Source organism: Aspergillus nidulans, chromosome V (genome assembly GCF_000011425.1).
Source record: "Aspergillus nidulans FGSC A4 chromosome V".
NCBI lineage: Eukaryota > Fungi > Ascomycota > Eurotiomycetes > Eurotiales > Aspergillaceae > Aspergillus > Aspergillus nidulans.
Window position 1 is genome coordinate 220555 of NC_066261.1, and position 13792 is coordinate 234346.

Sequence of the window (13792 nt, forward strand, 5' to 3'; positions counted from 1 at the left end):
TTATTTTTCGTGTAGATTATTGAAGCTTCCTACTCACTATGTATACAAGGCTTTGTTTAGACTTGGTTTATGCATTCCATCTCGTCGGTTTTTCCATCACTAAACACCTCTCTGTACCAGGCGGAGACTCTGGCTCTATTGAGTCTAGTAGGACACTTTAATCCCAGTGTGCTGACCAGTAATTCAAAATAAAAAAAAACCCCCTGTCCTCTTTACTGGTGCTGTAGAGCAATCGGCGGGACTCGCATTGACCCTAAAGCCAAAGAAACGCATACAGCAAATCCCGACTGAGACGCTTCTATATAACTCGGAGCGGACCTCCTCAGAAGGCACATAGTATAATCGTCTTTTTCGTCACGTAACCTATTGAGGAAAGGAAGCCGGTGATAAGCTGCTGATTCTATGCCGTGTCTCCGACGAGTGAGATGTTGCTGCAAACCAGTAAGTACCTGATCTTAAATGAATCATGCAAGTCGCTAATAGCAGTCATTCTTTCCCAGCCCCTATTCCAACTTTAAGCGGAGAACACATATGTTTGGAGATGATATGGTTCGCTTATGCGTAAATTCTGATTGTAGTAATTTTAACATCAAACTTGCGGGCTTTTGTGCCTTTATTTTTGCACGAGTTGCCTTGAAAGCTGAGCAGTCTCCACACTAGACTCACCCTGCAGATCGGAAATTGCCCGCTACTGGCATGCTCTCCTGGAAAAATTATTCGCAGCAAACTTGATCAAGTTACCTTACGCTGGATCCTGAGTAAGCTGCTTGTTTTCCCGTCCCCTTACTGCGGTTACAGAGGGCAAGTCCATATACAATAACAGCGTTATGGGTGACGGTTTCACAGATAGCGCAAAGCACCAAGAGCACTTGGCATATTTTCGCCTTGTAGGCACAGACCCCACCTTAGCATGACTAGCCAGTGAGACTGATGCACTATTATTATGTACGGCTACCTGTGGGGTACTCCTATGCAGCCATTATGGTCAGATACAGTAGCTAGTGAGACGGGCTTTGACTGGGCTTTAACATATTTATTGTCTATCTTAGATATTGATTAGTCTCGAACTATTGATTTGTCTCGAGGTGCTGGTTTGTTCAGTCAATGATGAATATACAGTTCATATTTTGTCAGGTTGGTCATGGGGCTAGGTTTGTACTTCACAGACAATAATGCAAGACCCGCCTGGCTCATTGGCCTTGACCTTGCTGCACCGTAAGCGCTATATTTATCCTCCCATGGACTAAACACATTGAAGGCTATGCCAATTGAGGACAAAGGGTATGTGCTGGGAATAGGAACGCTGTCTCGGCTCGCGAGCCTGCCCCAAGCAGCGAACGGACTCGTTCCGGCTTATTCTGCGTGTACCCGCCGGTCTGGAATAATCCTTCAGCTGTTCTAGGCTTCGATACTGGAATAAGAAATGCTTCCTGCTGACTCGCCGTGTGGGATTGGAGTTATTTATAGCACTGATAAACAGTAAGGCTGAGAAGGGCGCCCGCCTCCGCCGCCTGGGGTATGAACCCTACGTTTATGTATTCTGTACGCAATCTTCAGTCCATCAACCTCAATCGCCTTGAATGCAACACGAAATTGAGACCTCCAGGGGTCTTTCTCCAGATGTCTGACTCCGGAAGCTAATCCAGTGTTCGTCTGACGGGAAGTCCCCGCTCGCGCTCTTTCAAGCGGATCCCGCAAGGCTGAAGGATGACCACCCGGATGCAAAGGGGCTGTGCCACCGCATAGACGACCAACCAGGTCAGCTCAGACTCCCAACATTTAACAAGGCGTTCTTCCCATCTTTGTGACTTAGCGCCCGTTCCGTTCGTTTCATCTGCAACCGTTTTGCTACCAACTGTTGGCCACGAGCTCCCCATGGCTCCGGCCGCCAAAGACTACCGCCTCCCTCCACTGCCCGAGTTTGTCTCGTCCTGGAATCCAGTTGATCTCGGCGACCGGTCGAATATTCGATACGAACATGCCCCGAATGATGACGAGGCGGACGATCACCCCGTCCGGCCTGTAGGGCTGGGGATCAGCCAGCCCGCCGGCCATTCGCGGTCGACGAGCTACGATACAACACAGACAACAGCAACAACACCTGATCCTGCTTCGTCACGGTTCGTAAACTCCGAGACAAGCCTCTTGGGCGAGCGCGAGCGGTCGCATTCGCGAGTGCAATCGCAATCGCAATCACATCTGGTCAAGTGTCCGACTAAGAAGACGATCGTCCACCGTCGTTTGTCCTGGGTGCCCGCTACGATCCTCGTGCTCGCCTTCTACTCGACCATCTTTTCGGGCATCTATCTCGTCGTTGCATTTATCAAACCTCGGTATGGCCGCTTCATTGGTGTTGATGGGAAACTGGCCGCGTCAACGGCCACTTTGCTAAGCACTCTGTTCGCGAAGACCATCGAGCTGGCCTACGTGACAGTATGTGTCGCGTTCCTGGGGCAGGTACTCACGCGACGGGCCATCACCAAGGGGTCGCGAGGAATCTCGATCTCTGATATGAGCATGCGCACTTGGATCATGCAGCCGGGGAGTCTGATCGTTCATTGGGAGTCTCTGCGCTACTCAGGATGGACGATCCTGGGTGCAATCACGCTGACGGCAACAGTGGTGGCGATGCTGTACACCACCGCTGCTGAGGCTCTGGGTAAATTGCTACGCTCCAACCTTACCTTTGAAGGGCTTACACTGACAGAACAGTGACCCCGAAGCTGAAATGGGGCGCAGTCGAGGAGCGCGTCATCGTCGGCAACGTCTGGACCTCCTTCGCCAACGCTGACTACCTCGCAGATAACTGCGAGACCCCCGTTGCAATCCAAGACGATCTCGAGTTCAGGAACACAACCTGTCTGAACATGCAGCACGCCGGCCAAGCCTACAATAACTACCAGTCATTCATTAAAGAATGGGCGTCCATTGCGGAGGGCATTCAACCCAGCCCTACCGACGCCGCGTCCCGACCCCGTCCTACCGGGTCTGTCTACGATAATACTACAGTCGAGGGCAGCTGGGTCGATAGAGTGAGCATAGCGGATCTGGCAGAGAAATACGGCCGCATCGTGCACAACGTTACCGCAGCGATGCCCCACGGCGGCATTATTGGCGCGGCAAACCACCCCGACAACAAGATTATCCAGCCAAAGGATCAATCAGGAGAGGGTATGTACGAGCTGGAAGCGTCCGTCCCCTCGCCGGCAGTCAATGTCCTTTGCGCGGGCATGAACGCCACTGAGCTCGCACCGATCGTGTATAATGAGTGGCCCAACCACGGCAACTTCAACGCAGTCAGCTGGACGACAAATGTGCCCGACGACGTCCCCAACATTGAGCACTGGCACAACCGTACCGTCGTCGACGATATCTTCGAGTTTGGGCCAGACTATCCCGACCAGTACGCGCCTGTCTTCGGCAAGCTGCCCGAAGAGTTTAATACCATTGTCAATGTCACCTCGCCGTACAGTAACGGGGCCATCTTCCTGCTGGGCGCCAGCCCTAATGGCACGAAACCAGAGTACTTCCTTTGCAGGCTGAAAGCAAAGCAGTCCACCCGCTGCTCAACCCGCTACAAAGCCACAGCGACCGGGTCACACCTTTACACCGTTTGTAACGAGAACCAGCCGCTGCAATACGACCTCCGCGTTCCTGATGCCGTCGAGTCATGGGCAAACGACTGGATGTATATAGCATCCGAATGGTCGTTCACGCTCTCCTTGAACGCCGGCATTACAGATGGCGCGGCCGCAAACGCCCGATTGCTTATGCAGTTCGCCCCTACAGCGCGCACCTTGAATCCCAAGCTGCCAACCTTGAGTGAGGCCTTGGCAGTATTAGCAGGGAACACGCTGCTGATGGCCTCGGCCAATGCCCCCTTCGTCCCATTCTGGAACTACACAAATACCTACCCAGAAACCAACATCCTCAAGACCCCTGAAAAACAATACATCAATGCGACACTGCGCGCAATCGAGTATGCTTCCGGCGGCACTCAGAAATGGCAGGGCATCTTTTACCCAATCCTGCTCTTTGCATTCTTCACCAGCGCTCTATGTCTTGCATTTATGCTTCTGGAGATCCGAGGCAAGCAGATCACGGATTTCACAGAGCCACAGAATCTATTTGCCCTTGCAATGAATAGTCCGTCGACTACGAAGCTGCAGGGCGCTTGTGGATCCGGCCCGGCTGGGAAGCAGCTCGGGGAACGATGGTATGTGGCTATGGAGGAAGAAGACGAGCACTATTATATAAGGACCAAGGCGGAGGAGGGCACGCCCATGAGCGGCAAGACTGTTTCAATGACGGAGATCGATATGGATGAAACCAAGCCCGGGGATAGTCCGGCAATGAGAGAGTACCGCAAACTGGCGATGAGGAAGAGCTGGCTTTCGGGGTTCTATTAATATGCAATGACGAATATCTGCAATTAGCGAGTGAATAGCAAGGTTGATGTACAATGCATAAGCATGGTATCTCACGGTGAAATATAGGCTAATCAACCAACAATATCTGCAATTCCAAACTCAATCTCCCCCTCAAAATAGCCCCCAAGACACCGGAGCTTGACCTTGGGAAACCCCAATCCATCGCCATGCGACTGCAATGTCTCCTTCCCGTCCTTTTCTTCTAGAGTATGCGCATATGCAAGTCCCCATCTTCCCTTGAACGACGGCGTGATATTCAACCACTGATTCTCCCGTCCATTCTCGGGATCGTCGGTCGCGATCACGGCGTCCTGAATACCCGGCGGCCATCGTGATTTCGCCAGCGGTGGCTGGGCGATCGTTAACGGCGCAAGTCGCGGTAGGGGGAGTCTCGGCAGCGACGAGCTTTTCAGCAGGACTGTGAAGAAGGGCGTCTTTGAGTCCAAGGGTGCAGGTGAATTCTCGGGGTGGTACACCCGCAACGCGGTGTCTGCTCCGACAGGGGTGAACTCGAAGCGTGCGCGGTATTTGGGAATATCTAGCAAAAACGAATATATCAGCGCCGACTACGGGGTATACCCTCTTGGTGGAGGACAGAGGTTATTCGTACTCCAATTCCTTCTCCCATTCCAGACACTCGCATCCGTCGAAACATAAATACTGCTGATTCTTATCTCCTTCTTCCCCGTCTCTGGATTCGCCGCTCTACCCGGGATGAAAGCCAACTCGTCATATGGCCCGACGTCGGTTTCTTCGTATCTGACAATCATGACGGCTTTCAACCATGTTTCTCGGAATTGCGAGGTGCCGTCGCTGAGCCTTTGCAGAGCGGAGGCGTGGATGGTCTCGAAAGGGTGGTATGCCCCTGCTGGGAGGACCGACTGGAGCACTTCGGGGGTGTTGTTTGGGTTCTGCGAGCTGGCTTCTAGAGGCGCGTTTGGGGAGCTGGAGGTGTACAGGAACGTCCAGGACCTGGCGCGCAGGGTCCAGGGCGGCGGGGAGATGGGAATGGGGATTGCGGACCCGGTATCAGGGGGGAGGGTGCCTGGTTTGTCAGGGCTCGGCGGCGGCGGGATGAAGGGTGCCATCCTCAGATGAAGATATCGGTAACAACAGAAGTGGATTTCCAACGTGATATGGGGTTGATAAAGAGGTTGAGCTCCTTTCAATCGCGTGACAGCTTCGCCCGCACCCCGGCGAAGCACGGGAAAATCTGCCCAGCCGCCGCATGGCTTTTTCGGCTTCGATTATATATCACTAGCCTCCTGTCTCATCTTTCACGGATCATAGCTGTGGGCTGCTATATTCAATTCATAAATGTGAGGATCTGCCCAGAGACCGATGGATTGGGGTAGCTCAGTCCTCGGTTCTCGATCCTCGGCCCGAATTGCTGGCGGAGTGGGCTAAGCGAATATAAAGTATTGGCACCGCTAATCAGAGACAGTCCAGAGGAGCTGAATCATGCCCGCTACCTTCATCCTTGAAGCCCAGCCAAAAAAAAAAAAAAAAAAAAAAAAAAAAAATAAAATAAAATAAAATTATTTCAAGCGTCCGTTGAGAAAACATCTTCACCTTCACCGGCACCAGCAGATGTGCGTGAAACGGTCTAGGTTCCTACAAAGTACCTCTTCGTAATTATGATCGGCCCCTTCTGGCTTAGTCTGCTCTGATTGGCTGGAAGATTGTTTTTCCTGTTCTTGGTCTGCCTGTGCACAGTCAGGAGACAGTACGGATTACCTGTCCGATCCCGGAAGGGTCCACTGCTTTGGAGTAATTAAAATAAAAAAAAAAAAAAAAAATAGTAAAATAAAAGCTGCGGCAGGTGCGGCCAAGATTCTTGGAGCTGGAATGAATCCAAGCCGATCTATAGGGCGAGGCTTGGTTAGCAGATCTACCGTTGAATTCAGCTGTTTCAGAGGAAATAGCACTTTTCTGAGCTTCTCGCGGGGACTATCATTACGTCCATTGCTCGAACTTGGGCTTGATTTGCCACCATGAGGACAATTTATGCCGCGTTGCTTGCTGGGGCCGGGCTGGCTACTGCAATCCCTCATGCGTCTCCGTCTGTCCCAGCATCCGCCCCGACGGGAGTCAGTTATGCATCAGGATTCGACATGACCAGAAGCTGGGCCAATCTCAGCCCCTACAAGGATGCAGGCAGCTTTGGGGTCCCCAAGGGGGTCCCCAAAGGCTGCGAGCTGTCCCAAGTTCACGTCCTGCACCGCCATGCCGAGCGATACCCTACGGGCTATCCTCTGGATGGTGAAGGTATGGAAGATTTCGCGACGAAGCTGGCCAACTACACCAAGACCCATTCGGTCAAGGGGCCTGTGGCCACGGGCCCCTTGAGCTTCCTGAATGACTGGGAGTATCTTCTGGGTGAAGACACACTTATGGTGACTGGCGCTGCGACCGAAGCCACCTCGGGTGCAGAGTTTTGGATCAAGTACGGCAGACTGCTTTACCGACCTGACCGTGACCATGTGGCTGCTTGGGATGAGTCGTTGAATGTGTATCCAAATGGCACTGCTCGTCCCAAGCCTGTATTCCGCACTACTTCTCAGGCCCGGATTCTGGAGAGTGCGCGTTGGTGGCTCAGTAAGTCCAGCCTCGTTCTCTAAAGCTCTTTTTATTTTTATTTTCTTCTAATTTAGCTAATTGCTAACTGCTGATTGCTAAATGCTGATGGCTGATGACTTCAGGTGGCTTCTTCGGCAACAGTGGCGCCAACAGCTCCTATGAGCAATACGATCTTGTAGTCATCCCCGAGGAATCTGGCTCTAACAATACTCTTGCTTCGTATGACTCGTGTCCCGGTGACATGACGGAAGGGTGAGAAAGCGTTGTTCCAAGGGATGAGATTAATGAGATTAGACACTGACTGGACGCGTCTTAGTGATGACGATGCATATGTATTCATCCCGCGGTATACAAAAAACGCTGTTGCCCGTCTATCGGCCTACCTTCCCAGCGACTTCAACCTGACAGCATTTGATATCCTAGCTATGCAGAATCTGTGCGCTTACGAGTATACTAGCTTCGGCGCCTCGGCATTCTGCAGTCTCTTCACCGAACAGGAATGGAAGGACTTTGCCTACAACGTAGATATCCAGTACTACGGCGATTACGCTTACGGCTCCCCTACTGGCCGTGCTCAGGGCATCGGCTACGTCCTCGAGCTAGCCGCGAGACTGCAGAACCAGCTTATTACCACCAGCGACACCAGCATCAACGCCACCCTCGATGACAATACCGCCACGTTCCCCCTAGACCAACCGTTCTACATGGACATGTCCCACGACGACATCATCCTCTCCGTGATTTCCGCGCTGGGGCTCCAATATTTCAGGTTCGGGCCCCATGGCCTTCCAGGGAACGTTGACCATGCACCCAATCGCACCTTCAGCCTTAGCGAGATGACTCCCTTTGGCGCGCGGATGATGTCTGAGGTCTGGACGTGCCCGGCAAATACCTCCTTCACTTCTTTAGATCCGGTACTCTATGCGAATCCCCTCCTAAAGTCTGCTGGTGCCGGTACTTCTAAGTACATCCGCTTTCTCTTGAACGGCGCACCTCTTCCTCTGAAGGGCCTAGTTGGCTGTGAGCACGCGGTGAATGGCTTTTGTCCTCTGGAAGGGTTCCTGAGCGGAGTTCCGACTCTGAAGGAGCGCGCGCAGTACCAGAGGGCTTGCTTCGGCGAGTACCCTACTGGCGAACAGGTTGGTGATGGTGTTCCTCCTCCGGCTTAAGACTCTCATCAGCAGCTGTTCCTATTCTTCTTTCTTGGGAGGGGGATTGGAAGTGCTCTTGAAAGAGTCAGATATTTTATCTTGGGGGTCTATTCAAGCGAGTAGCTTGCTTGGCCATCTCCAGAGTCGTTATTGAGACCTACCCAAAAATGTATGATAAGCTAGATTTGTTGCAGATCATAATTCTTACTGGTGGCACTTTCTTCACTATGTCTTCAACTAAAAGTGTCAATCGCGGTACCGCGCTTCCCCGGCTAGTAGGCCCGTCCGCCCTAAGTCGACTATTTTGGTTGGATTGAGATATCTAGTCCAGTACTTCCTCTACTATTTTTCCTTCTGCTCCCTTCGCGCCCACCACGCATGACGCCGCTGAAAGTAACGCATGGTTGGGGCGCTTCCTCCTTGCTAAAAAGGGTTAGCATAAGTTAGAGCCTGGTTGGGCGCAGAGCTCTCATCCTGGTCACCTGCAGATGATTGGCTTAACATGCTCTCCTCTAGGAACGGTTTCTTGCAAGCGCTTAGCTATAATATAAGATGCTGGTGCCTGATCGAGAAACCCGAAGGGTATCCATGTCTTCTACCTACATAGCTTTTGAAAAAATCACTAGGACAAATATTTGCATATAAGCTACAGTCTAGTCTTTCCTCTTGGGTCATGCCTGGCGCGGCCGGATCTGTCCAAATGTACACGTCGGCTGGATCTGCGCCTCTTCAAGTGACTACGCGGCCGCCAAAGCCCTCTTCGATAAAGAACTTCGGATTATTGAAAGACTTGCAAAGAGGTAAAGCAGCCGCTGACGGCTCTACAGAGGCCAATCAATGCCCTCAAGGCGAATCATTGCCCTCAAGGCGAATCATTGCCCTCAAGGCGAGACATAAAATGCAGGGGAATCCTATTCATTCAAACGTCCGCACCATTGAGCGGTATCCGCATATGAAGACGAGTTTGGACGGCCGAATCTAGATAGTGATAAGCTACTTAAGCTATATAACGCACCAACTCCTCTGTGCTGACGCCCCGGGGTGCTGCGCGGGTACGGGCTCGTCAGTCTTGATTGAACGCCATGATCGATCAGAGAGACTGGACGACCCAATGATCCACTACGATGCCATTGGCTCAGGCAACACTATAATGAAGAACCCTTTCTGGCGAGATGAGCTTGCGAGCAAGACGGACATACTATGTTTCGATACGGGAGCTGCTGGGTTGAAGGACCAATTTCCCTGTCTGGTTAAACGTGGTATATCCGACCATGCGGATTCGCACAGCACCGACGAGTGGCGGGGGTATGCTGCAATGACGGCTGCTGCCTATGGGAAGGACCTGCTCAATCCTACCGGCTATCAGACTTGAAGCGGAGATAGAAATCTGTGAGGTGTTGGATTGGCATACGAATGACGACTACAGCGTGCAGCAGAATGATAATTTGGAACCGCGCGAGCCTGGGACTGGCGGATGGTTCCTCCAAACACTGGAGTTTGAGGACTGGGTGGAGAGTCCTGGCAAACTCTTATTCTATCCTAGTATCGCCGGTGCAGGGAAGACTACCATTGCATCTATTGTTGTCGATTACCCCCAAGAAGAGTACGAGAACGATCCAAACTGCAGCGTCGCCTATATTTATTTCAATCATATGCGCCTTGAAAAGCAGACAATACGACATCTGCTCGCCACACTGCTGAGACAGCTATCTGAAAACGCAACACACCTACACAGTTTAATCAGATATCTATACCAGAAGCATAGGAAGGAAAGGAAAAGGCCGTCAGTTAATGCTCTAGTGCAAGGCTTGGACGAGTCAGCTGGCCTGCAATCGCGACAGTTCATTGTCGTTGACGCACTGGATGAGTGACAAACCGCCGATGGATGCCGTGAGCAATTTCTGTCCGTTATACTACCACTCCAAGCAAAACACGGCTTCAATGTACTAGTTACGTCGAGAGAGCTGCCTGACATCACTCGTCGATTTAGCGCAAGCAGAGCGCTCGAAATACGCGCAAGAGAGAAAGACATCGCAGCATACGTCGACGCGGCATATCGAGGTCAGGGGTGCCATTACTCCATGCTTACCGAGAGATGATAAAAATGAAACTCGCCATGATAGCCAATGGCAGGTATGTTGTCTATATCAAGCATCACAATGCTTCCCGCCATCTAACACGAGAGTTAATATTAATCTCCCAAGACTCCGCCTGGCGCGGCTGTATTATGACATGATAAGCATGCAGAAGACACCGTGGCAACCGAGAAATGCATAAAACCCAGGCCATCCCAAGATGGCAAGGGTACAGTCACTGGTATATGAGGCAGCTTGGGCACATTATATAAGGAGAATAACAGCGGCGCCTGTATCCAATCCGGCGTCTGCTGAAATAGCGAGAACATTTCTTCTATTGATAGCCTGTTCGCAGCAGGAACTCACTGTTCCGACAGTGCAGCGTGCGCTGGCAGTCTTTACTGGTTCTATTGATGATGTCGAAGAAAATGTCCTGGAACTCGATGACATGATTTCCGCTTGCGGGGGCTCGTTAGAGCAGAAACCAGTAAGAAAAACAGCACAGCTCGACTTGCCCTCATTCATCATACATTGCGTGAATACCTAAATCTCACGCAAGATACATGGTTTCCAGACGCACACGGTTTGCTGGCAGCCACCTGTCTTGAAACCCTTCTTTCAGACGCTTCTCCAACGGGACCTTGTACCAGCGAGGGGGGACTCGAGGAGAGGCTCAAATCGGACGCATTCTATGATTGTGCGGCACGTAGCTGGGAGTATCATCTGCGAAAAGCTGGTGTAACGGACTGCGCGGATAGTGTAGCGCCAGCTGCAGCCCAAGCAAGAAAGCTGGCTCTATCACTACTCCAGCACAAAATGAGAAGAGCTGCTGCTGAAAAAAGGCTTTTACAGCTGCCCAAAAAGCATCCGGCCACTACCACAATGAACTACCTGGCGAAGTCGCAGGCCTGCATCTTGCGGCGCCGTTCGGCGTTACGGAATCCGTGGCAAGATACCTAGATAGTCGAGTCAGTCGTTATGTCCGGGACTCACGCTGTCAGACACGCAAATGCTAGCTGTGGAGGATGTTATGGAGCAGTTGCTTCGCTGTTCCTTGATGGGGACGGAGTTGATGTGGAAGATGGGGATCGCGATGGTAGAATGCTGGTCCGCGCAACAGCTAGCGATGGTCATTGTGAGATTTTGAGAGGTGTGGAACAGAAGCTTACGTTTGACAGCGAGAGCGGCAGTATTGTCGTTGTGTAGGCGGAGAACGAAAGCTGCGGTGGTTAAGATAGGCTTTGAGGCGGCCGTCTGTCCTGTTACCTATACTTAGAGTGGATGTATAAGAGACGGGTGAAGCGTGTCCGACAGATAACGTCTGAATGGCCTATGAATTTCGGGCCCGAGTTGTAGTTTTACAGTTTTGTTTGGACGAACAAATATTGCATTAATCTAGTTTAAATGTTGTTGAGCTATACATATAGCACCTGGCCTAGCCCATAACAAGATAGGAGGCTTCTATGCAAGGAATAAGGATTCGAAGCATCAAGCGCGAAGCAATGCAAGCATGAGATGGCTCTTGAGCACGATGTGCTCAGAAGACCATACCCTTGACCTGCGCAATCTTGCCGACATTGATGTTCCGAATCATGATGGTCCAGACGAAGCACAGAGACATGATACCCACACCAGCGGCCAGCATCCTCGTCTGAGCATACCCATACGCCTTCTGAATAGCAAGCCTAGTGGGAGTCCCGACGGCATAGCTCTTCTGGGTAGCCAAGTCTTCATAGATCATATCGAGATCAGGCATCGCTGACTCGGGCAAGTACCGAATAAGCGCCTTGCGGAATGTATTTGTCCAGATGCTGCCGGAGATAGTGTTGCCCATGGCGCCCCCGATAGTGCCGACCACATTCAAGATTGCCAGGACCGTCGCAATGTGCTGGTGGTCCACGGCGGCCAGGATAGCCAGCTGCTCGATGATGATGAAGATCGACCCGCCGATAGAGATGAAGATCTGGCACATCACCAAGTAACCAACAGTCTGGTTCGGACGGCGGAAGTAGATCATCAGGCCCTGGGCGAAGATGTACAGCGGGACAGCAATGTAAAGAAGCCACTTGAAGCGGCCTGTCTTGCGGATCAGGAACCCGACGCCGAAGAGAAGGACGCCCGAGACGACGTCGAACGTGTTGCTGACGTATCCAGATTCAGCGAGTGTCAGGTTATTCACGATCTGAAGGAAAGAGGTGAAGTAGTTGGCCCAGCAATAGTAGGAGATCTGGTAGGTGGCGTCGAGCAAGCAGGCGCCGACGACGGTGCGGTTCCACAGGAAGCTGAATTTGAGCATGGGCACAGGAGCAATATAGACCTCGTGCAGGATGAAGATGCCCAGCATAACAACGCCCACGACGATCATCGCGATGATGTACCCAGTTCCCCAGCCGTTGGGGGCGCTGTCGGCGATATCGAAGGGGAGGAAGAAGATGACCAGACCGGCAGAGAAGACAAACATGCCGAAGGCTACAGAACTGATCAGTAAACATTCTTCCCCTGCACCGAACGTAGAAAAGAGCTGAAAAGAGCTGAGAGAAAAGCATACCGTCAAACTCAATAATATAATGCCAGACACTCTGCAGGAAGGTGCGCCCGCTGGACTCCCTAGCAAGAACGCCGCGGTTCTTGGCTTTCTTCAAATTCAACTTGAAGAGGACGTACAGCGGCGCCGCGGTGATGGGGAACACGATACTGAAGACACCGAAACCCCAGCGCCATCCGTACAGCGCATAGAAGTCCTCGGAGGCCTTCGGGCCTGCGAAAGCAGTGATGATGTAGGGGGACGACGTAAACGCGTAGGCGAGGGCTCGGTTCTTGAGCTTGGAGGAGTCGGCGGTGATGACATCAATACAGTAGGTCATGCCGCTGAATCCGATTGTATAGAAGACCTTTCATATCTCATGAGAATGGCGCGTGGACTAACAATTAAGGAGACATACATAAGCGGCGCAGAAAGTCGCCAGGTTATGGCAAGCGGCCATGATGACCATGCCCAGCGTCGCGAGGATGGTCATGAACAGGAACCCCTCGGCGCGACCCCAGATATCTAGGATCTTGGACAGCGGGATGAAGACTGCTGCCGAAAAGCAGTCGCCGACGACGTAGATGGTCGTCAGAAGCGAGTGCGATTCAAAGTCGGAAGTCACGTAGGGAAGCAGGTTACTGATGATGGAGGACTGGAAGGCGTTGACGAAGTAGAGGCACCAGATACTACACACAAAGCATTAATATAATGACTTTTACTCTTCCCGTTTTCCTAAAGGAAGAGAGAAAAAGGGGTGGTGAGTATACTTGATGAAAACGGCAATCAGCGACGCCTTGCTCCAGGTCAGGGTGACAGCCTCGACCTCGTGCACACCACGCTGCGCGTCCTCGGTCGGAATCTCATCCTGGGGATTTGCGACAGCATCTTCAGCACCCCTACCGGCTTCAGGAGAGACTTCGGGCTTGTCTGCAGTGGTCGCGGCGACGGGAACCTCAGCGGTTGAGTCGTCTGTGGCGCGGCGCTGGAACGCCGCGCGAAGCCTGGCCCTGACTGGCATTTTCTCTGGCG

At 52.1% G+C, this 13792-nt stretch overlaps 5 protein-coding genes across 5 annotated transcripts, besides 1 other annotated feature; 3 read left to right on the top strand and 2 right to left on the bottom strand.

Moving 5' to 3' along the window:
• Positions 1-13792: part of a sequence feature (contig 1.151 1..72894(1)) that runs on past both edges of the window.
• Positions 1856-4287, top strand: ANIA_08361 (uncharacterized protein; the record flags this gene model as incomplete). The annotated part of the gene is made up of 3 exons (XM_676538.2): positions 1856-2659; positions 2713-4216; positions 4266-4287. Exons 1-3 carry the CDS (start codon positions 1876-1878, stop codon positions 4285-4287), a joined length of 2310 nt encoding a protein of 769 aa, XP_681630.1. The 5' UTR covers positions 1856-1875.
• Positions 4502-5518, bottom strand: ANIA_08362 (uncharacterized protein; the record flags this gene model as incomplete). Its single annotated transcript, XM_676539.1, has 2 exons — positions 4502-4968; positions 5041-5518. The coding sequence occupies 2 exons, from the start codon at positions 5516-5518 to the stop codon at positions 4502-4504; spliced, it is 945 nt and encodes a 314-aa protein (XP_681631.1).
• ANIA_08363 (histidine phosphatase family protein) lies at positions 6253-8387 on the top strand. The gene is made up of 3 exons (XM_050612122.1): positions 6253-7028; positions 7133-7246; positions 7305-8387. Exons 1-3 carry the CDS (start codon positions 6425-6427, stop codon positions 8177-8179), a joined length of 1593 nt encoding a protein of 530 aa, XP_050468075.1. The 5' UTR covers positions 6253-6424; the 3' UTR covers positions 8180-8387.
• ANIA_08364 (uncharacterized protein) lies at positions 9273-10032 on the top strand (the record flags this gene model as incomplete). Its single annotated transcript, XM_676541.1, has 2 exons — positions 9273-9466; positions 9528-10032. The coding sequence occupies 2 exons, from the start codon at positions 9273-9275 to the stop codon at positions 10030-10032; spliced, it is 699 nt and encodes a 232-aa protein (XP_681633.1).
• On the bottom strand, positions 11124-13781 carry ANIA_08365 (uncharacterized protein; the record flags this gene model as incomplete). The annotated part of the gene is made up of 6 exons (XM_676542.1): positions 11124-11192; positions 11230-11495; positions 11788-12705; positions 12785-13127; positions 13179-13449; positions 13531-13781. The coding sequence occupies 6 exons, from the start codon at positions 13779-13781 to the stop codon at positions 11124-11126; spliced, it is 2118 nt and encodes a 705-aa protein (XP_681634.1).